The sequence below is a fragment of the Scleropages formosus genome, chromosome 3, assembly GCF_900964775.1.
Source record: "Scleropages formosus chromosome 3, fSclFor1.1, whole genome shotgun sequence".
Lineage (NCBI taxonomy): Eukaryota > Metazoa > Chordata > Actinopteri > Osteoglossiformes > Osteoglossidae > Scleropages > Scleropages formosus.
In genome coordinates, this window is record NC_041808.1 from 34,567,022 (window position 1) to 34,590,652 (window position 23,631).

General features: G+C 42.8%; 1 protein-coding gene across 3 annotated transcripts in view; it reads right to left on the reverse strand.

The window, feature by feature from the left end:
* Nucleotides 1-12,417: 12,417 nt before the first annotated feature.
* The window catches only part of bahcc1a (BAH domain and coiled-coil containing 1a), a 61,947-nt gene continuing 50,733 nt past the window's right edge, over nt 12,418-23,631 (reverse strand). For all 3 annotated transcript variants that reach the window (XM_018732750.2, XM_018732751.2, XM_018732752.2), the window contains 12 exons: nt 23,380-23,587; nt 22,339-22,512; nt 21,983-22,242; nt 21,540-21,684; nt 20,626-20,743; nt 20,195-20,270; nt 18,307-18,415; nt 18,053-18,169; nt 17,485-17,652; nt 16,077-17,293; nt 14,657-14,893; nt 12,418-14,567 (listed from right to left, as the gene is read on the reverse strand). In XM_018732750.2, the coding sequence (XP_018588266.1) occupies nt 14,358-14,567; nt 14,657-14,893; nt 16,077-17,293; nt 17,485-17,652; nt 18,053-18,169; nt 18,307-18,415; nt 20,195-20,270; nt 20,626-20,743; nt 21,540-21,684; nt 21,983-22,242; nt 22,339-22,512; nt 23,380-23,587 (3,039 nt within the window). In that variant the 3' untranslated portion in view covers nt 12,418-14,357. The remainder of the gene's footprint in view (nt 14,568-14,656; nt 14,894-16,076; nt 17,294-17,484; nt 17,653-18,052; nt 18,170-18,306; nt 18,416-20,194; nt 20,271-20,625; nt 20,744-21,539; nt 21,685-21,982; nt 22,243-22,338; nt 22,513-23,379; nt 23,588-23,631) is intronic.

Consider the following 23,631-nt stretch of genomic DNA (forward strand, 5'->3'; position numbering starts at 1 on the left):
AGCTGCTTGTGAAACACCATCACATGGAAGTGAAACACCAGGGGCGTCAGTTCACAGAAGAGGCCATCAGAGCGGCTGGACTGTGGATTGTTGCTGGCAAGAGGCTGGTGAGTTTTATCCTTCATCGCTGTGTAATATGCTGAAAGCTCAGGGGGAAGGTAAAAGTGCAAAAGATGGCTGACCTCCTTCCGGAGCGGCTCAACACATCTCCACCCTTCACGTACGTGGGGCTGGACATATTTGGACCATGGTCGGTGGTCACTCGACGTACTCGTGGAGGTGCAGCGCAAAGCAAAAGGTGGGCCATTCTGTTTACATGTATGAGTACTAGGGGAGTACACATCGAAGTTATAGAGTCTATGGATGCCACCAGCTGTATCAATGCATTGCGGAGATTCTTTGCAGTTAGAGGCCCCGCAAAGCAGCTTAGGTCAGACAGGGAGACTAACTTCGTCGCTGCCAGTGCGGAACTGGGCATGGGGTGTCTTGATGAGAGGCAGACCAGCATCCTGAAGTATCTCCACAGCAACGGCTGCACATGGAAGTTTAATCCCCCACACGCCTCCCACATGGGAGGAGTGTGGGAGCGTATGATTGGGGTGACACGTAGAATTTTAGACTTTATGCTTTTACAAAACAAACACACTCACTTGACACATGAGGTTCTGTGTACTCTGATGGCAGAGACCTCAGCAATAATCAACGCAAGGCTGCTGGTCCCCATCTCATCGGATCCCTCCTCACCAATTCTGCTATCCCCTGTCATGCTCCTAACTCAAAAGCCAGGCCTACATGCTCCACCAGGAATCTTCACTGGAAAAGATCTCCTGAAAGGCCAGTGGAGACAAGTGCAAGAGCTTGCGAATGAATTCTGGGGCCGTTGGAGAAACGAATACCTAAGCACTCTCCATTCAAGACGCAAGTAGCACAGAACGCATCGCAACCTGCAACCTGGGGACATTGTGCTGTTACACTAAAGTCAAGCGCCTAGGAATGAGTGGCCAATGGCTCTGGTCACGTCAACCTCTCCAAGCAGCAATGGAAAAGTCCGCACGGTCGATGTGCGAACATCATCTCAGGGCACCTCGAAGACTTACCTGCGGCCCATCTCCAACGTCGTCCTTCTGCTAGAAAATGACTGGGAAGAAAGGGATTGAAAGGGACAGAAAGAAAACAGTTTAAATTTAGTGGCATTAGTCATGCCAGACGGGGAGTGTTCTGCCCGCAGATTTGTCTAGTTCATGTGATTAATTGCTTTGTTGAGCAGAACCTTTATTTCCATAAGTTAATACACAATTTGTGCACGTGTGCTATTTCCTACTGTCGGGATAGGCATAGTGGAAGTGTCTTGAGTTCTGTGTGTTTTTCCTACGCCCGTTGAAGCAATAACTGTAAGTTGTGAAGTTCTTGCAGACATTGGTTAAAATGTTTACTTGCTTTTAAGTTTAATCTCTGTAGTGTAAATTCTGTTTATTCAGCCGTAACTCCACGTTACTGTCCTTGTGAAACACGTGTGTGAGTTCGCGTTGTGTCATGCTAAGTGTGCCATCGGCAAATGAGTTAACTGGTTATTATAACGATTGTCGTAATTAGACTAAGTTTCTTTTACTGTTTCTGTTTATTATAGTTTCACTCGCATTTTCACTTGTCATTTGGAGACAATAAAGGAGCAAGACACTCATATCCTGGCTCGTGAGAATCGAGTTTGGCTTGCTGTTAAACTGCGTTAACGTACTGGATGTGCATAACACGCAGGGAGAACAGTACATAGAGTAAGGCAGCACTGCAAATTGAAAAAAAGTGAAGGGGTCTGAATACAACGTATACATTTATCTGACACTTTTCTCCAAAGCAACTTACAATGTTATGGTTACAATTATTACAAGCTTAGAATTATTTACCCATTTTTATAGCTGGCTAGTTTTACGGGAGCAATTTAGAGTAAGTACCTTGCTCAAGAGTACTACAGCCAGCAATGGGGATTAAAGCTGTGACCTTTGCAGTAGCTCTAACCAGAGACAAAAAAAAAAGATTGTCTCAGAAACAGGGCATCAGTAGTAAGTGATACACACACACACACCTTCTGAACCGCTTGTCCCCTACGGGGTCACGGGGAACCGGAGCCTACCTGGCAACACAGGGCGTAAGGCCAGAGGGGGAGGGGACACACCCAGGACGGGACGCCAGTCCGTCGCAAGGCACCCCAAGCGGGACTCGAATCCCAGACCCACTGGAGAGTGGGACCCAGTCCAACCCACTGCGCTACCGCGCCCCCGTAGTAAGTGATAGAACTTATTAAATATCCTTTGAACTGGTCAGGCCCTATAAATTGGTGTTTATTGTCTGTATATTAAAAAGACTATATCAAAATTGGACTGAAGTAGTATCAAAAAAATGTATTTTTTGAAGTTGTTTTGCTCAGTATTTGTATTAGAGAGTTTAAAAAACACGGTGAAACAAGTTGAATGATGGAGTGGTATCCACCCTCCTGTCTGTAGCTGAGATTAATGTTAACTCCCTGTCCTGTACACTTCTGTCTGTTTGTTTATTTGGGTTGACTTCATAGCTCATGTTGAACAGTCCACTTGAAAGAGATGAATATGCAGATGATCTGTGAAGGGAGGGGACTCATAACCCAGAGAGTACCTCCAGTGACTCTGGAGACCGAAGGCACTTTGGTCCACTCTGACCGGCATGGTAACAAAAGGACCAGAATCGATACCTCCCCCGTGTCAGTCACTGTCACACCGAACAAGGGATTGAACTCAAGAAGACCCGGTTTCCATGGAGATCCAAATGGACTGTGAGGCAGTCTTCAGGTGATTCTACTGATACTGCTCCTACTGCTGAATTGTTTTGCTTCATTCTCCTCTGTGCTTCTTGTCTGATGGGGGGTTGGTGGATCTGTGAAGTGTGATCTGAGGGGGAGGTGGCCAGCAAACCACCTCAAACTCCTTAATGGTACAGTATTTTATTACAAACCCATGATCTCTGGATTTTTTACAAATGTGACGCATCTTTTTTTAATAGACATTAATAGGTATCTTGTACCATTCTGAATTGTATGGTTCTCAGTTACCATGTTTTCATATCCATACACATTAATAGCTCAAATGACAAACCTTAGACACCTTTCCATCTAGACACTGTCCAAAGCAATCTGAGCTGGCAGAGTTGGAGCCACACGTTCATGGTCCTCATCAGTCTTCATCAAAACAGCTTCGGTGTGAGTCAAACCACCTTGCCCAGGGGGCTTCAACAGCCACACCTGTGATTGCATCAACAGGAACAGGTGTGGAGGTACAGACTTGGCTCTGCTGAGTATGTGCATGTGGGGGTGGGGGGAGGAGTGCAGTTGCCTGCAGGGGTAGAGCATGTAGCATGGATCTACACACCCAGATGCTTTTATTTGCTTGTGGGTGCTGACATGTGCAAGGCTATTCGTGACTGAGAGCCTTCCTTCTAGCCAGGCTTTGAACCATCTGGCCAGACAATCATCTGCACAACCTGATCCACCAAACTGTCACATGAACCACCTGCTCCGCATGACCCTCTGCTCTACATTGTCTTGTTTTTGCACCCTTCTTTTCTCCATCTTGCTTATATGCCGTCTGCTTCTGTTGCTTCCAACATTCAAACTGTTTTCAATATACAGTATAAGATTTTTTAAAACACAAAATGTAGTGCTTACTGTCCTTTCTTGAATGAAGTCATGAAGAACCAAAGTTATCCTGCAACAATGATGTGAAATTATTAAGCAAGTTTTCATAACTGACATTAAAAAAAAACTACCACTGTACTAGTCAAAGACTGCACAACCCATCATTTGTAGGTATACACTGGTTAACGGATGCTGTATGAAGAGATCAAAATTCTTTGTGACTTAGTCACTGGGCAAGTACAGTTCTAAGTTTTGCAGCACTGCACAGACTTGCACAGTCCCACCTTTTCAAAGTGTTTTTATAGTAATGTCTCACAGAAAAATAAGTTCAAGATTCTATAATGAACTGCATTACTCTAGGGGAGAATTTTTAAATGTACTGATGAGAGCCACTGATTGGAACGTGTACCCCTTTTGTCAGCATCGCTCTCTCCCACATGGTACACACTCTGCTTCTGCTCATCTCCAACCCCTTGACAGTATAAACAGTTTTCTTACTTGATGTGAAGCTCAGAGCTCAGACAGACTCTGGACCTGCATGACACCAGGATACAGTCTTAAAAGACGACCTCAGATTCAAATCCAATCAAATTTTTAATGGTAACAACATCCCTTTTTCCATGCCCTTTCAACTACTGTAGCCTTCGATACTAATATCAAGATATGGAAGCAGTAATCACGTGCAATTGGCAGGCTTCTTTTCAGGAAGAATCCTCTGGACTTATATTTTCTACTCTGCTATTACTAGAAAGTTCTTTCTCTTTAAGTAGGACAATCATGCTTTCAAAAATTTTTAGTATTTTTTACATGATTTAAATTATTATTGAAGAAGCCACCTTTCATAAGAAATGCTAGATGTCAACATATAATAGATTTCTATTAGTGAGCTACCATAATTTAGCTTAACTTATCCCTATTAATAGGTCCTAATTCATTTCTGAAAATAGACTGAATATCAAAAACCCTAATATTTATTCCATTCTCAATTCCAATAGTTTCAACCCAAGTTCACCACAAAATTCCTCTAAATGAAATGAAAAAAAATGTGTAACACATTTACATAGAACCCGTACAATAACAACAATATATATAAAATAAATTTAAAAATAATTACTTCATAATTTAAGCTTATTGTAACAGTTTGCGTGGGCTGGCTTGAGGAAGACAAAGGTGATGACTTTAGAAGGAGGAGTAGGAGGCACTTGGAGGAGCAGAAAAATGAAGGCGGTGACTTTTACAGCTCTTGTTTTTATTTGACCTCTGAGAAAAATAGTTTACACTGTGCTTTTAGACTATCCAAACATACGAGAAATGTCTGTCTTTCACTGTGCTCTGTAGACTTCAACATTTTGAGCTTTATACTAGTCTATGAGCCACTTGCACTTGCTATGCCTTCTCCATTTACATTTACATTTAAATTTATTCACTTAGCAGACACTTTTCTCCAAAACAACTTACAATGAATACTATGTAGTGTTACTAGCCCACACACCTTATTCACCAAGGTGACTTACACTGCTAGATACACTACTTACAATGGGTCACTCATCCATACATCAGTGGAACAATTACCAACCTTAGCTAACAGTTTTTTAACATTATTCTCCTTTAGTGATCATTTTTCAGAGTTACAGTACTATATGTTAATTACAAAAATAAATTATGAGACAATGAAACCACATAGGGGGGTGCGGTGGCGCAGTGGGTTGGACCGCAGTCCTGCTCTCCGGTGGGTCTGGGGTTCGGGTCCCGCTTGGGGTGCCTTGCGACGGACTGGCATCTCGTCCTGGGTGTGTCCCCTCCCCCTCTGGCCTTACGTCCTGAGTTGCCGGGTTAGGCTCCGGTTCCCCGTGACCCCGTATGGGACAAGCGGTTCTGAAAATGTGTGTGTGTGTGTGTGTGAAACCACATAGGTAGACAACAGGATGCAAAGCAAACACAAAGGGGTGGATATACTAGCCGGACTCTAGAGTGCTGGACTGTATCTGAGAGCGTGGGTACTCTGTTCCCATAATGCATTGTGCCTCATAGTCTCACACAGCAGCTTGGCACAACTTTCAAATATGGTCTTGATTTGTCTCACTGGACCAAATGCAGCTGGTCCAGACTACTTGTTAATCTGACCAGATGAATGTACATCTGGGCTGATTAGCGATCAGTGGTACCATTAATTGCCTGCCATATAGGTGAAAAAATGGGGGACAGTGGACTTGAATTTCTGTAACACATGAATTGCTACCAACAGCTAGTAGCTTCTGCCACAAACCCTAAAGAACAATCAGCCCTCTGTGACACAGTTCCTCTTCAATCCAAGGGATGCATCTATGCATGCAAGCGCTTCGGTTTCCCACTGAAATGCAGAAATATGACATTTTCCACCTGAATTACCTCCCAGTAGGACTGAGAAAAGAAAGAATTCCAGTTGTTGATTTTTCAGAACTTGTTTTGTACTTTTTCCTCTTTTCTTCACATGACACTGGAAACAGATGTTAAACGGATGATTGATAGCCACTGGGATTAGTGAAAGAGATATCTGTGCCAGATTTTGTGGAGAGCTGCTCATATTATGGTGCTTTAATGACTGTTCTGATAATACAGGGAAACATCAAGCAGAATTTTTTCAAAGAAGCAGAAGTTGGGGTGCAGTCTGCCTGAAACAGAGTTCAGAGGGGCTGGGCAACAGTTTTGAATTTCTTCTTCATTGACTCCTAAGGCTGAAATTTTTGAGAAGCTCTCCTCTGCAAACATGCATATCAGGAAAAGCCCTGGTCTCTCCTGAACTCTTATACCCAACTGCTTTCTCCCTTTTGGGCATGACATATCCTACAGGCTTCTCCTCAGAGGGCATAGCACACAGGCAACATAACCACCACTTTTATTTGACTAGTTTTCTCCTTGCTTATGAAAACCAGCATACACTTTTCTCCAGCTTGTAATAATTATGTCAGCAAATCAAATGTTTTCTCTTAAGCAATTCAGATCCAACACCTTCCTCAGTGGATCCCTTGGGTTTAAAGTCTGTGTCTTCACAGGTTACACTGCTTAGTGCCTTTGCCCCTGATTGAGAAACTGAAAGACAGAAAAAAACAGAGCGTGAAACTACGTGGTGACAGCCCTGGCAGTATGTGTGTGCAACTGCTGAGGGCATGCTAACATGACAGCAGCCCGGCTTAACTGCTGGGTGCAAACTGCTGTTGTTGCTTCATGTATGGACTCGGTAGAACAGCTGTGTCTAGTGCATGGTGCAGAATGCTGTCAAGTGAGTAAACACAGATTCGGAGTTGCTTGAACGGGAAAGCATCTCAGTGAGCCTCATATGCTCTCGGGCCCATTATTATTGATCAATACAGCAAGGGGCAGAAAACTACAGCAGGCATTTATAGCCGTCTGTGTCTACATCCCCCACCCCCACAATGCTTCAGTCATGCAAGTCACCCAGCTTGTGATCTCGTGTTGGTATGACAGGCCTGCTGGTTTTCCACGCCCATTGTGGAATTCAGGTCAAAGTGAACCAGAACATTCCTGGGTGGAAACTCAGGACCTTATGGTAGATGGAACACAGGGATTCTCCAGCATCTCATGAGCAACACTGTGCTGCCTACAGCGATGTAGTGAAATAACTGAAAGGTCAAAGGTCAAAGTGCAGGTTACCTGGTCCACAGTGGGGGATGATGAATGGGACAAAGCAGCCCTTCTGCAGCAAAAGACCACTGATTTGTCTCCAGAAGAACAGGTACAAAGAACCATGACACACCTCCACACTCCACTTAGCAGCTCTACTTTGAATCCCTGCAACCTCTTCAGGTCCATCTGTGGTATGGTCACTACTCCTCAAGAATGCATATGAGCATCATGTATGGGCAGGAACATAATCCAGCACGATTCATAAAAAAGCTTTCTGTGCCACTGATTCAGAGTCTTTAAGAGTTTTGGGTAATAAATGGTGCAGACTGGATTTGGAAGTAATCACTGGATTTATTAAAAAACCACACGGAAAGAGTTACACATGAGCACAGGTGTCCATTAAAGTGAAGAAGTATTCCCCTTTACGGGATGTGTGTATATGGTATTAAGAGAGAATCGACCACAGACCTGCATGTAAATCTCTGTACAAACCTGCCTCATGACAAATTAATGAGGAAAAATGCTTTTCAGTCACTTGGCTGTACTTTAACGGACTGTATATTTGGACACCAGAGTGCCTTGTTGACCTGTAAATCAACAACCATAACACACACTGATTGTGGTAATAATGAAGTAGAGGTAGGAAAAACTCAAACTGTGGAAGGGAGCTTGGAAGGCAGTTGTAGCTGAACTGTGGAGGATGCTACATGTAGAATATTTTTATGTGCATAGTCTAAAATGTGGTTTTAGGATTAATGAGCTATACAATAGGTTTAGATCTCAGAAGGACATTGCTGTTGTACCCTTGAACATACACTGAACCACACAGACATGTCAAGTTTTCACTGTGAACTGTAATTGATGTACAGGGGCTAATTCCTCAGGAGGAAGCACAATTCTTCTATTGCTTAAATCAGTTACACAAAACTGCTGCTGCAACCTAATGTAATGCACAAATTGTATTTTCTATGAGATGTATGTCACTGTGGAGAAAAGTGTCTGCTAAATGAAAAAAATGTAAATGTTGTAAATGTAAACCTCCACAACACAAAACCCTAAGCAAAATTGCAGAAAATCAGTTTTAAGACATTAAACTGAAATTAATATTAAATTATGAGATATAAAATAACTTGCACAATTACAAAATTACTTGCACAGTCAGATATATTTTTTCCATTGCTTGTACTTGTTTTTCAAACTCCTCCATTTCATTTACTTTTACCCACAATATTGTACTGATAATGGTATATAATGGCATATAGAGAAATTTGAGTACAATTGATGGTCGCTCAACCAAACATCACAGAAAAGGCAATGAGTTATAGAGAAGGCTGCAGAATAGGTTTCCTTGGCATGAGCATGGCTGTAGACAGCAGCATATATCATGACATTGTCGCTGTACCACTTGTCCCCCCTCACCTTCCAAACCCTGACCTTACACACGCAGAAGGCCCAGACCTTGTCAGGCGCTCCACGGATTATGATAAATGAGATTTCAAATCCATTCAATCCCGAGTCACATTCTGGAGAGGTTTGTTTGCAAGCCTTGGGTCACCACCAACACCTCATTCACAGCAAACACACTGTAATGCCTCCAAATTCCTGCCCTCGTAGTTGCCTCATCCTTCCCCACTCATACAATGGGTGAAGTATGTTCAAATAGGGGGTGAGTGATGTTTATATAGTGTGGCTATTTGCACTGAACATCCGTCCTCCAGTTGACCCAGGACTCTAGTTCCAGAACCTCTCCATCTGGTTCTACTCCAGAAGAGGACTCAGTTCAGTTGAGCATCTGAAGACCCAGCGACCCTTAACCGCAGTCAACAGCAACTATTGCAAACAAATAAACTTCTCTAAGCTTCATATTTTACAAACAAGGTAGACAGTACTTGACTTTACACTGATTTTGCCACTGTGACACGATGGTTCAGAGCTATATAGTGACTTGCATGAGAACACTGATCCATGTATGCACAATATATCAAGGGGAAAACTCATTCTTAAAACTGTTGATTTGATTTCGAATGAAAACAAGTTTTTTTGTCTGCACTGTGACATTTTTGGGTGATGAAGACTGAAAGGTTGTCACGTTTGAGAAATGTGGCCCAGGGCACCTACAGAACCATAACATCACAAATAGAAAAACTATTACAGGCACTAAGAAGCACATCTATCCCCAAAGACCGTGGAGACAACTGGGCTAGTAAATAACCATTTCTCTTAGCTGAAACACCCTCTAGAAATGACTAATGGGTACCCATTAACCCCCCCACCCCAAGTTACAAGAGCACACCCCCCCTCCTCAACAGAAGCACTTTAAGGTCCAGGGGGACAAGGCTTTGACCAGTATCGTACCCCACCCTACCATGACAGGCGGGTTATCTGGGGTAATGGGTAATGGAGACTACCATTAGTCAGGAAAGATAAGCAAATGCAAGCAGGCAAACTCTGTGGATTTGTGACAAAATGATTTGCAGTGTCTTAAAGAAGAAAACAAAGAAAAGGATTATCAACCGATGAATCCTTTGGATTTTAATGTCGAAACATAGATAAGTTTTCATTACTGTGTTACCTCACAGCTGAGGTAAACAATCACAGTGTGCATGACCCTAACACAAACCAGAGAATACTTGGCAGCATTACACCCTTACAGCCCCAGGCAAAGCCCACACCCTACTGCAGTTTGAAGACTTAGTGCTCTAAGTCTTTGGCTTCTTCTGCCTTTCTTTTACTGGCATTTGTCCGTCTCAAAGCCGAAACTGGGTTTCAGCAAACACATCATGTATGCATACTATACCTTTAATGTACAAAGATGAAGCACTCAATTACAAAGAAACAAACTTTAGGTTTTTTGTCATATTTATTCATAAGTCATCTGTAAAAATCTTAATACTAAAATGTTTTTACATGGTTTGATGTTCATAAACTCATTTTTTTGTAAAATGTTTACCCCAAAAAATCAAAACATAGTTTACACATTTACAAGTCTTTACAATGTTGAAACAATTAGAAAAAATACAACTGAACCAAAGCAAAACAATAATTAAATCTTTATTTAATACATGTTAAAATATTTTATTTGCCAAGCAACTCTGAGAAATAATTATTTTAAAAATTTGTTGGAAACCTTTTATTACCGTATCATCACTGACAATGATTTTAAATAAAGTTAGGTGAAAGGACAGACGGTCCTGCGTCCATCTCACCACTACCTGTGGCCTGTTAGCCTTTGTACAATGCTATCTAACTGTACAACATAAATGCAATTCTGTACATCCTAGTAGTATTGCACCTGTGCCATACAAGACCTGTGACCTGTCCATTAATGATGGCATCACCTTAGTGATTTAACAAAATGAATGTTTCCACTTGCACCCCATCCAGCCAAACTGAATCAACTCAGATTTTTTTTCTTATTTTTAAGATGAACGAGTTTGGCCTTTATTTTTAAAGTAACAAACAAATGTATATCCGCTGAGATAACATTTTCATGAAGTGATAACTCCGCAGCTCCACTCTGTTCCAAGTCTTGTGTACATGACAAAGCGATGAACAAACCACCAGTCGCAGTACATCAAGAGCATCTTGCTTCAGATCTCAAGGCCATATGGTGAATTTACTACTGTACAATCCCAATTAGTACCCTGCCCACATTTCACACATGGTACAAAAATACCAAAAGATGTGTAATCAATAATGAAGAACAGAGTACTGAGCATTGAGCCACTGAATTTGTTGTAAACTACAACGGAGACTCTCTTTCCAAAGACAGAGACATTTTTAACTGTTCTGTTTCACAGTAATACTTAATCTTAGATTAGTAAGAATCAGTCCAAAAAAAGAAAGACTTAGTAATTTACATTTATAGTAAATGAGTCCTATGCTAGTACATAGCATTATACGCTCCTGAAATACGTACAGAAAGACTGAGGAATAACTTACATTTTGACAAATTCACTTTTAACATCTTTTATCCTTTAAAACTAAACTGCGCACAAATGGAATCACAAAAGGATAGCAGTTAAGCCGAAATTTTGATTCAAGCAAAGGGATGAATGATAAGTAATCCAGGGAGACCATTCCCTTGTGCCCCAGCGATGTGTCGTTTGTGCTGGCACCACACAGTTGTCCCTCCAAGGAGATCAGCAAAAGACCCATCAACACATTACTGACATCCATTGTAAAAATATGAATCCAGTGTCAATGCAATAAATATCTCTCCTTTGCATGATTAAGAGCTTTGTCGAACCGTGCTTTATAAGTTACCTCATCAAGCAGCAATACTATACCATACCAAATTTTCTTACTATTCCAAATTTGTTCTGCAGTGTAATAGCTACAATGGTAATAAATAAAGATGTGATCTATATAAAAAAAAATATTTGGCAAAAGCAAAAAAAAAACATGCAGTTTTGTGTGTCTGACAATCAGACTTTTTTTTTTTTAACATTATTAAATACTTTTTTTTCTGATTGTGCTTCACAGCCCCAAACACAACTACCATGTATTTACAGTGCCTACACTGCACTGCAATGCAAAACGTGCTCAGGAACCACTTTCTCACAGCTTCGCAGAGAAATATCTGTCAGTGCAAAGCCTACAGGTTGCACAGGCAATAAATATAATTATTTGAGATGGAAGAATTATACTGATTTTAAAAGGACACCGAAATATCTTTGTTACTCTGGAGTCCAGTTTAAAAAAAAAAGAAACAAGGAATCCATGTGAAGGGGGAAGTTGTAAATGACACTGAGCAAAGGGAATAGTTGAATTGAAACGTTAGAAAGTAAAAAGAAACTGGTTATCACTGGAATATACACTACCAGTCAAAAGTTTCTGTATACTGATGAGAACTTTTTCTCCCATGAGGCTTTCAGTTAACAAGTTTCAGCAGGAGACCACTCATCATTTGTTGCCAACTCTTCTGCAACAGTTCTCAGAATTGTAAGACAGACAGACAGACAGACAGACAGACAGACACACACACACACACTTTCAGAACCGCTTGTCCCATACAGGGTCACGGGGGAACCAGAGCCTACCCGGTAACACAGGGCGTAAGGCCGGAGGGGGAGGGGACACACCCAGGATGGGACGCCAGTCCGTCGCAAGGCACCCCAAGCAGGACTTGAACCCCAGACCCACCGGAGAGCAGGACTGTGGTCCAACCCACTGCGCCACCACACCCCCCAGAACTGTAAGACAGTCATGGGTTGTTTTGCCCTCTTTTTTTGCCCAGTTTCACTCATATGAGTACTGTCCAGTGTAAGCTGGTGGACAGTTCTTCACTGGGAGGAGCAGGGTTTAACTGATGGACAGCACTCAACTGGCTGATCCTGCGCTGCCTTGAGGGCATAATGAGGAGCAGCTGCTGCCAAGTAAGGGAGCAGTCAACAAGGATTTTGAAAAGCAACTGGTTTGTGGACTTGAGAAGCTGGGGAGTACTGGGAGAGAGTAGGAAGGCTCCTGAGACTAGGTCCTAGTCTGCAATGTATGGGCTGTTTTTCTGTTGTCCTTTGTGTTTTTTAGTTTTTGTGCATATTTTAGTTTTGGTTGGTGTGTTCTCACTGAAGGGGTCACATTCCTCTTGTTGCTTGAGCAATAAGGCCTCTTTGGGAGTGACGCCTGCTGTCCAGTGCCTCAGTTCTGCTCATGTGGGCGCCTATGGACCACAGTCAGTGACACCGGGTACCACCCATACTTTTGACTGGTACTGTACCCTTCTTGTGGAAAAGCGAGCCAAGTGCACAACACATTGAGATGCAGAAATTAAAGCCCCAAACCTGCCAAGCTGTTGACCAAGGCACAGTCCTTTGCCCTCTGTCATGAGGTCAGCCCTTTCCCATATTATCACAGGACAGGGGCATTTGATTGAATATCTTTCACTTTTTTGTAGTTTTCTTCTAATTTCTTCTAATTTTCTTTTGGCTGAAATGGCAACCATCATTTAAGCCATAAAATAGCGGGGAAAAAATTTAGTGGGGAAAATTTCAAAAGAATAAGAAAATACAATCTATATTAAAAAACATGTTAGTACATGCATCCTAAACTTATTCCTTTTTTATGTGTGTTCCAATTGTTTCAGTTTAGCTTTCCACAAAAATCTAAATCTGTATTCACCAACCTTTTAAAAGGACACAACTAAATCATTGTAAAATATTGTCCTTTCAGTATATATGTACAGCATACACAGACATATAGGTAAACATTTTTATATACATATAGACATGAAGAAAAGAATAAACCTGTACAATAAACACCTGAATTCAGGCAAGAGGTACTGGACTGTATGGCTTAAAAGGAACATAATTCCTTTATCTCTACAGCATGTCTATGTGTGTGTGCTTATAAATGTATACATATGGTTTAATTTTGTACCACGTATACGCACACACACAGATGTGACTGCACTTAAAAAAAAAATTCCCTGGAATAGTAATAGTGAGGTCTGGAATACTAATATTCCAAACACCACAGTTCTTTCCTCAAATGAGGTCATATATTGTAACAGACCAAGCCACAAGAATGTTCTCATCTATGTCCACATGTATAGATAAATGACGGGGTACACAGACAGTGCTTTTCTAAGAGATGTGCTACCATCTGTTCAATATGCTGTGAATAGATACTGTATTTTTGCAGAAATCAATGTTAGTTCACCTGCCTCTTTTTGTGGTCATACCCTCAGAGGGGTTTTGGTCAACAGCAGTTAAATTTCACACAAATTCTTTTTTTTTCTTTTTTAATTATTTTAGATTGCAGAATTACTTGTGTGGATTTGGCTGTTCTAGGGAGAGTCTTAGAGAACTTGACTAGGACTCTATGCTTCTCTATCTTCTGTGATCCTAGACCTTGTGGTGCTATCTGTCCTGGACATCCCAGGTTTCTATATTTTGTTGTCCTTCAAGCATTCAAGGTGATAACTGGATGCTACTTGCACCTTCCCTCAGTGACAAGTGGCCACAAGCTCATTCCTTCTTTTAATAAAACCAAAGAAACACTCTGCATTCCTCCAGCACCATCCTTAAGGAAGCAGGGTTTCTTCAAAAGTGTTTGAAAGATGATACAAATGCTAACATAGGATTGGTAACCCCTCTGCGGTGACTAACTGACCACTGGTGGGGTCATAGGTCCCTGCCAGGTAGTAGAGGTCGTGGTTAGCACCAGCTGGCTTCCTGCCACGGATCAGTCTCTCGTACTCCTCCCGGCTTACCACCTGGCACTTGTGGGAGATTGTCTGGACGTCATTCTCATCCTCGTGAGATGACTGGTACAGGGCATGCTGGGAAATATGGGAGGGATACAATGAATGAGCAAAAACAAAACTCAGAAAGAAAGATACTCAATCTATGCCTGGGAGTCGAACCCTACCTTGCCATCTCCATGCCGCTTCCCCAGCTTGGTTTCCTCTGGGTGGTAGAACCATTTCACCTTCACCACCATACTGCCGGCCCAGGATTCCCAAAAGCTCTCAATGCGACCAACATAAGGTAGGTGTGGCCGGCCAGCAGACAGAAAAACAGCGCAGTCACCTACTCGTACCATGTCCTTGCCACGTACAATGGCCTTGTAGAATAGCTTGCGTGCTTTGCCCTTCATTCCTCGTCTCTGCCAAGCATAAACCAAAGTTGCAATTATCATTAGACTACTCCAATACAAAACAACTGAAATTCAAAATCTAAAGCTTCCTTTGCATAATGCATGTAATTCATTCCTGAAGACCTACTTGTAAAGAGGAATTCTCATAAAAATTTTTCATTCTGCTTAATTGTATTGGGTAAAATAGGTACTGTCTTCCTATCCCACAAGAGTTTCACCCATATTTTCATCAAACATGCCAAAATCCTATCTTGTTTTTTAAATGTGAGGAAAATTAAATTTCATACCAAGTTCAGAATATCAGAACTGCATTGGACACCTTTAATTCAATGCCTAAGATGCACCAGTCTAAATTGCTTATATAACACATTCTTCTGCTCCTATTTTCCGTCCCCTTTCCATCTTTCCCCTCTCATAATTTGTCTTTCTGTTATTTTCTCTTTTTATTGTTTTATTTGGTTGTTCTTATGCATCTCTGTGCCTCATGGCTCCTGGACTGTGATTTTGACCATATAAAAGATTATTAAAATGGTACCTAATAACGTAGTTCTTGTAATTACTGTAATACTGTCATAACACTCATAACAACTCTCTACTGAACTATTAATAAATTACATTTTCTGATAAAAAGAATAGTAAATCAAATTACACAAAGTTATTCATACCAACAGCGATCTGAGAGAATTCTATGCATTTTATCACTTTAAGTGTTTCCAAAGCAAAGTAACAAATGTTATTGTGAGGTCTTCTTTTGTATTCTTAGTATATTGTATTGTATTCTTTTGTATTCTTAGCATATTTTATAGTCTTTCAGTATTTAACACTTTAGGGCTCATTATTATTATTAAAGATGATAAAGAGTCTGACACATGCAATGCATGCAAAGGAGAAGCCACGCCCTATGACGGGGCTACTCACCTTGTGATGTGCATCACTAAGACATGTATTTTGAATTGAAATGTCTGTTTTGGAAGGGCATTTCTTGTGTGAGTTGATAGGTCATTATACAAATTTTGCAGCAGAAATTACATTTGCCTTTAACTGAAAATTCTCCTAAAAGATACCAGGGAAGCCCAAATTCATTCTAAATGCTATGATCATGTGGTATACTGTACTCCCTAGACTTCTCAGTACAGACTTCCAATTCTTGCAAGAATGAATAAGAATAACAATGTATATCCAGGTTGCACACCTGTGTGGGGTTTCCAGACCATTTCCAAAGCTGCTGTGCAGACAGGAAGGATGAGATCTTAGGCTGGTTGTTGATGACCTGCAGTTTTGGCCTCTTAGCCACATCCTTGGAATCCTTAGGCACGGAGTTAGGGTACTCCTTCCTCTTAAGAGGTTTACTGTTAGTACTGCTGTGGCTCCCACTCTTGGTGCCTGCAACTGCCATGGCTTTGGCCACGAAGGACCCCTGCAGTGGCCCAGAAGCTGACTCAGTGGTCTGTAGGAGGGAGTGCTGGGAGGATAGGCAGCTTTGCAGCAGCAGTGTAGAACTCTCCTCATCCTCAGAGCTGTAAGATGAGTCGTTGTCCGAGGAACAGAGACTGGAGCTGGAAAGGGAGCCAGAGCTGGAGGAGCTGGAAGATCCAGAGGAAGAGGACGAGACAGAGAGGCGGGAGAGGAAACTCCCTGCTGTCCGGAGACCCCCGGAGGCTGTGACTAATGCACTTTCCCTCTCATCCTCATCTTCCTCATCCATGTCAGAATAAGAGCTAGGGCAGTCGCTATGGCAGTTCATGCCAAAATCAGCATACTCAGCCAGTGCCATAGGCGGTGTTGGCTTCTTCAGGCTGGATGCCCCCTTGAGTAAGAGCTCTGCCCGGTCTCCATTTCCCTTCTTGTTGTCCTTAACAAGGAGAACAGGGTGAGAATAACCTGTTGGATGGGTCAGACAACCTAAACCTTTGGTCCCAAAACCTTTGTCCAATTGACTTCCTTGTCCTGGAGATCCATGCAACAGCAGGGCTTTACTACTCTTGGTCTTGGGAGAGGTTACGCCCTCGTGGTCAAGTTTCACAAGAAATTCAGCCTTCCTGCCCTGCAAGCCTGTGCCTTCTCCTAGTTTTTTGTTGCGGCTATAGAGTGAACTCCTGGGGTTTATGGGTATTACAGCAGATTGACTACCAAAAGATGAGTAACCATTAGCAATGCTGCTGAAGGAATCTACAGCAAAGGAGCTCTTGAAAATGCCTTTGGTAGCAGCTGTTGCAGGGTCAGTTGAAAGAGGAAATGTTTCGGCCTTTTTCCTCTTAAGAGGCTTCCTGGGAATCCCGTTGACTTGAAAGGGATTATGTGGGGCCTTCTTTTTTGGGACTGCCACATTCGGCCAGCTCAGGAAGGAGCTGGTATTCCTAGACATGCTGCTTGCCAAACGAGTCTTTATACCTGACCCCTTTGGTCTGCCTGCAAAAACAAAGTAAAAACATTCCACATTTTATGAGACACCAGCTTAATAAAATCCAACAGATGCATCCCTCCTCATAATTTGTACTGGCCCCTGAGTATGGTTTATTGATTATATTCTTCCCATTTTTCTATACTGCATAAGATGTATCCCTGGAATTGAGGTTTCCAGTGAAAAACATTTGTTTTACCTGGCTTGGCCTTGACGACAGTAATGGTCTTGGTGTCTTTTGAGATCTCAGTCTTGCTTGGCCTCTTGGATGACACTTCAGTCTGCATGGTTTTTTCTAAATTGGAGGTCTTTATTCCTCTCTGTGCACTGGAGCCAGCTGTAGCGGAAGGCTCAAAACTTGATGGAGCTAATGGGATCAGATTGGAGAGGATTAATCTCTCATCCATAAGTATTCATCTATTGCTGTTATGTAAGTTTAAGAAAAACTCTTCATTGGGAAAAGCTGCTCTACTTTTGAGCTAAGAACATAAAGCATCACAAAACGGTAACAGACAATGGGTTCCATATTCTACTTCATAGTACCTACAACATTAAAGCAAGGTGCTGAATTCTATTTATTGCATTAATTAACAGACGAGTTCCATATTTTACTTCATAGTACTTACAAGACTAAAGCAAGGTGCTGAATTCTATTTATTGCATTAATTGTATCTTGCCCACAAATAAAGACTGGAACAAATAGACGGAATGTGCTACAGAGCTACAACCTGTGTTGTAAGGTGGGACAGTGTTGGTGCAGAACTTACAACGAATCTGGTAATCTGGCGGCAGGAGGCGAATGTGGGCCAAAGAGATCCATCCCCGATCACCGTCGTCAAACTCTACCATGACACTGCCCGCCTTCCCTTCTTCACCTGGGCTCCCTATAGGACATGGCAATATTATTTGAAAAAGTGTGTGTCATGAAAACAAGGGATGCAAGTAGATGTTACTTTTACTGAGCTTTTCCACAAAAAAGAAACTCACAATCACACATCTGAAAATGAACCTGTGAACTCACCTCGGCGTACATATCCTGGGTACAAACAGCGCGATCGCTCACTCCAGTATGCACAAACCCGCGTTCCTGCTGTAAGCAACTCCTCTGTCTCGGGACACACATCTAGAACCTGATTGATGTACACAGAGAAACGTATCTCCAGTCACTAAGAGAGCTATGAGGCAATAAAAAAAGCTGAAATTGTGGGATCAATGTGCTGTGTGGTCAAATTTACTTCAAGAAGATGAAAAGCAAATTTACTGATATATACGTGCTATTAAGGTGAAAATCCAGGACATGTTCTCTTCACATGCATTGACACTGAGGCTGTACACAAATAACACCACATACACACAAATGTCCACAAAAAAGTGCTATATATTCACCCATATCTCTAGCATACAGTCTATCACATCAGTTCCACTCAGACGTGAAGGATAGGAAACTAATGAAGCAACCCATAGCATGATGGGCTGACTTCCAAATCCCTTCTCCTTCAACTCCTATAGGCCAGAATGGCTTCAGATTGTAAAACTGCACCATTTCGCACAATTTACTTATGGCTAAGGGGGTTGCGGTGGCACAACGAGTTTAGCCAGGGCCTTCTCTCTGGTGGGTCTGGGGTTTGAGTCCTGCTTTGGGTGCCTTGCGATGGACTGGTGTCCCGTCCTGGGTGTGTCCCTTCCCCTCCAGCCTTGCGCCCTGTGTTACTGGGTTAGGCTCCGGCTCGCTGCGACCCCGCCTGAGACAAGCTGTTCCAAACAATGTGTGTGTGTGTGCTTATGGCTACTGGGGATCGGGTTTCTACAAAGGAGTGTCTTGAAGGAAGGAAAACAGGACTAAACATGCAGGTAAATGGGGCCAAAACTATGGAAATATGTGCTCTCAAACTGCATTTTACTAGAGAGCCACCTGGGACAAAAGAAGAACTTTGAAACCATTATTTTAAAATAGCTCATTTATTCAATGAACACTATAACTGTGTTAAAAGAAAAGAAAAACATTTTCCAATCAAGTTTTTGCTCTGCACGTGAGTGTGTGTGCATATGTGACGGCATCCATGTGAGAACTAAAAAAGCAAACAAGTGGAAATGAAACCTTGAAACCTGTTTATCCCAGAATCAGGGGGTCTGTTATGCTTCTTTCTCTCTTTTACCTGCTTGCTTTCCTGTTTGTCTCCTGTCATCCTCTGTGTAATCACATCTTGGCTCCCAGTAGATCCCAAAAGCCAAATGAACAAACTGACTACACTGATAAAACATTTCAGCTTTTCATGGCCACTTTAGTCCAGTCCAATCAGTCTTGCACAAAGTTGTTCAGTGTGGGCTCCATGTGTCTATCACTCATATGTCTCCCCTTTCATCTCCTCTGTGAACAGTTGTTTATCTGTGTAGCCACCAATGCAAAATGGCCTGAGCACTACTCCAGTAGCCTGGCCTCTGCGTACTATTGTCAGTCTTTCCCCAACCAATGGGTTCTTCCCCAATGTTTACTCCTGAAAGTATGGCCTAATGTGTTGGCTGCTTATCATTCTCTGTCAATGTTATCTCAATCATCATAGTATACAATGTGTACAATGACAGGTTGTTACATGGTGCAATAGCCACAAATTACAAGAAATGCTTACATACGAGCCTTGGATATTGCTCCTAAGTCAGTTTAGGCCACACGTGCATCGTGAGGGTTCAAACTCTGTGTAATTAGATCTGATTCCTTGCTGGCTTAGACAAACTAGTCATCTGAGCAAGAATTATTTTCTGTAAAAAAGGCCCACTTGACCTCAAGTAAAAAAGCAACATGAACAAGTCCTAATGACCACAACCTGAAGCAAAGCCCAGAGAAATCATGTGGCTACAAGCAGAACAGTCGCAGTTCAGAAAGACGAAGAAAGGCGATGGGAGGAACTCACTGCTTCGTCCACCAGCTGATCCAAAGTGTAGATCCTCTGCCTGTTTCCTCTCTCCCCATCAATAACAATTTTATAGCTGGGAAAACACAGAGAACACAAATTTATTACTCACTGTGCATTTTTCTTACAGCCTGCATTCCCCCATTGCTACTGTACTCTAGACTCTGGATGTGTTTGGATATTGGGGGAGCAATAAAGACCGAGTCTAAAAGAGGAAAGTCACTTGTACTAAAACCAGCATGGTGTTTTACACATGCATCTGTAAAAACACAGAAGGTGTGGCAAAGAATTATTCTGTGTGACTGACTTCCCACAGATCTCTGGGGGAAAAGCTGAGGTAGAACAGACCAGCACAGGGCAGCAGTGAAGAGAAGTGAGGAATCAAGTCTACATGACCAGTTATGGTAGGCAGAGTATAAGAGTACACTCACATGTCAGGCAGCTCCAGTGTGTACACCCGAGCAGCATACATTAGCTCATCCTCTTTGGAGACCAGCACCTTGAGCCCATTGGTGAGCACCTTTCGGGTCAAAATGCAGCTTGGGGTGGCTGCGTAAGAGATACATTTACATTTATACATTTAGCAGATGCTGTTCTCCAAAATGACGTACATCTCATAGAAATAGAACAGAATACACACAAACACACACACACACACATTTTCAGAACCGCTTGTCCCATACAGGGTCACAGAGCCAACCCAGTAACACAGGGCGGAAGGCCGGAGGGGGAGGGGACACACCCAGGACGGGACGCCAGTCCGTCACAAGGCACCCCAAGCGGGACTTGAACCCCAGACCCACCGGAGAGCAGGACTGTGGTCCAACCCACTGCGCCCCCCACTAGAACAGAATAGAAAGACATATATCAGATCATTTGTTGACAATGTACAAAACATCAGCATACACTGAATAATAGAAACAACCTATAATAATTATAAATTATAAAACAGTTTACAGAACAGATTTTACAATTTATTACAAAATCTTTAATTTTTTCAGAAAAATTTCAGTACATTTCACACACAACCGGTACATTTTTAATGTTCTATGCAGTCCAATGGGCCTTGTGCACGAGCATGTGTAACACACACACACACACGCTTTCTGAACCGCTTTTCCCATACGGGGTCACGGGGAACTGGAGCCTAACCCAGCAGCTCAGGGTATAAGGCTGGAGGGGGAGGGGACACAGCCAGGACGGGACGCCAGTCCGTCACAAGGCACCCCAAGTGGGACTCGAACCCCAGACCCACCAGAGAGCAGGACCTGGTCCGCGCCCCCACGCCCCTGCGCCCCTTAGCATATGTAACAGGAACAGGCAAAGTAAAACTGCCTCTCTTCACCTGGAGGGCTTCTGTGTGTTTGACTCGAGCACCCTGAGGGGCCACTGTCCTCATCCCCCTCTGAGAAGCTGCTGTCCTCATCTATCTGGAAGCCTTCATTGGTAGCAAAACTTTCCAGCAGTCGGCTCACGGCATGACCCTTTGGCTAGAAGGGGAAAGGGAGGTTGGAGCAGGAACTTGATTTCGTGATACAGAAAGAAAGCACTTCATGTTTTGGGGCAACTTTTTTGTGTGCTATGCAACTTGGGCATTAATGTGGATGTACCATCTGGGCGGAGTACTGCATATGTTCCCTAATTTATTGTACACTACATCTGGCAAATCTCAATTACAAAAATGGATTCCCAGGTACCTGATACAAGGGTGGACACCCTGAGGAAGCCTCAACAGGGCAATTAAAATTTCAGCAGCTAGTGCTGGATTTCTCAAAACACCATATTCACCTTCCCCACTGCTCCGTGCCGCGCTGAGTTTTTGCAACTGGCCCTCTTTAGCCGCTCAGCGATGCTTACGGAGGCTGCCCCACCCTGTGGCTTCTCCAACAGTGACCGTTCTGCACATGGCTTGGAAGTTCGAGTTATCTTTGCACCCTCCTGCTCCCTGTCCTCCAGGCGCTTCTTGATAGCTGTGACAGCTGTTGACCTGCAGGGGGCCTTCTTCTTTACCTTGACTTGCCCTTCAGTGCTAAACAGGCTTGGGGATCCTGAGGAAGTCAGTTAGGATTTTTTCATGAAAGTGAGAACTGAAAACTGCAGGTGTCGAATTAAAGGTATACTGTTGAATAACAGGTAATTCTTACCGTAAAGCCCTTGCCTTTCCTTTTTGTTCCTGGCTTTCTGATTAGCCTCTAACTTTACAACGGATGAGGGTGAGGGCCCAGGTACCACAGAACTTGATGAAGAGTCTCTAGAAGATGAAACTCTGATGTCATCCTGTCCTTCACTGTCACAACTGCCCTCTTCTTCATCTTCCTCTGTGTAGGTGAAAAAAATTTAATGACAAAATTGAAGAAAACAAGAAATGATTTAAAGACAGGATTACACACTTCTGTTTCTGTCTTAGCTCTGCTCCACTGATCCCTCCAACCCGCCTGCCCTACTACTTCACTGGAAGTTGTCTGCAGGTGCTAGCACAAATCTGATGGTAAGAGGTGACAGTGCCAGGTGTCAATGCTCTGCTGACAGGCCTGTCATTTTCAAGACACCTGTCAGTGTGCTCACGCTTGCCTCCAAAGTGTGATGGCCGATTACTTTCAGGACCATTAACATGCCGATGGTGGAGACGAGGCATCCACGGCTGCTGTACTTCATGAGTGGTGAGAAACTGATGGAGTGAGACAATTCCGTAAGCTGAATGTTGTGAAATAAATGCTGCTATGGGCATCTATGTACGGTATATTGCGAATGGTGGGAAATTTATTCATGACTTCCTCAGTCACTCCCTGGCCACACCCAGTCATACATACAGACATGTTTGCGTGAGTGGCTACCTCACTACATTACTGCAGTCAGACTTAATTAAAATATTACCTCAATTCACTATGCAAATTGGAGTGATAAAATTTTCATGGAAATCTTTATGTTTTAGAAGCAAGAGTACAAATGAAGTCGTAGCAGCATTGCACTTGGTTCAAGGGTGTCCAGTTTTTTTTAAAAAATAACTCATTTTAATTTCATGCCAGCTCTCTTCATTCCCAATCTCTCAGATTCTACAAAACATTACAATATTACTCAGCAACAGGAAAAACTAAGAACTTCTTTTTGTATTTATCACACATCCACTCTGCAGTTCTTTGGCTTCACAGAATGAAAATCTCTGTACCGAAGGCACTGAGTCTCACCTGTGTCACTGTGATCATCGGAGTCATTGCTGCGCCTTGCGGGGCCCTGTCCTTGGGTGGACACCAGGCCATGCCTACGACCAAAGAGCAACCCTGCTGAGGATGCCCTTGTGGTTTTGACCTTCTGCTTCAGCCGGGACACCTTGCAGGCCAGCTTGGAGCTGAGCACAGCTGGTCGACTGCTGGACTTGTAGCACTGCGCCTTCATCTGAGTGACATAGGGGTGATAGTCAGGCATAGGAACTACTTCAA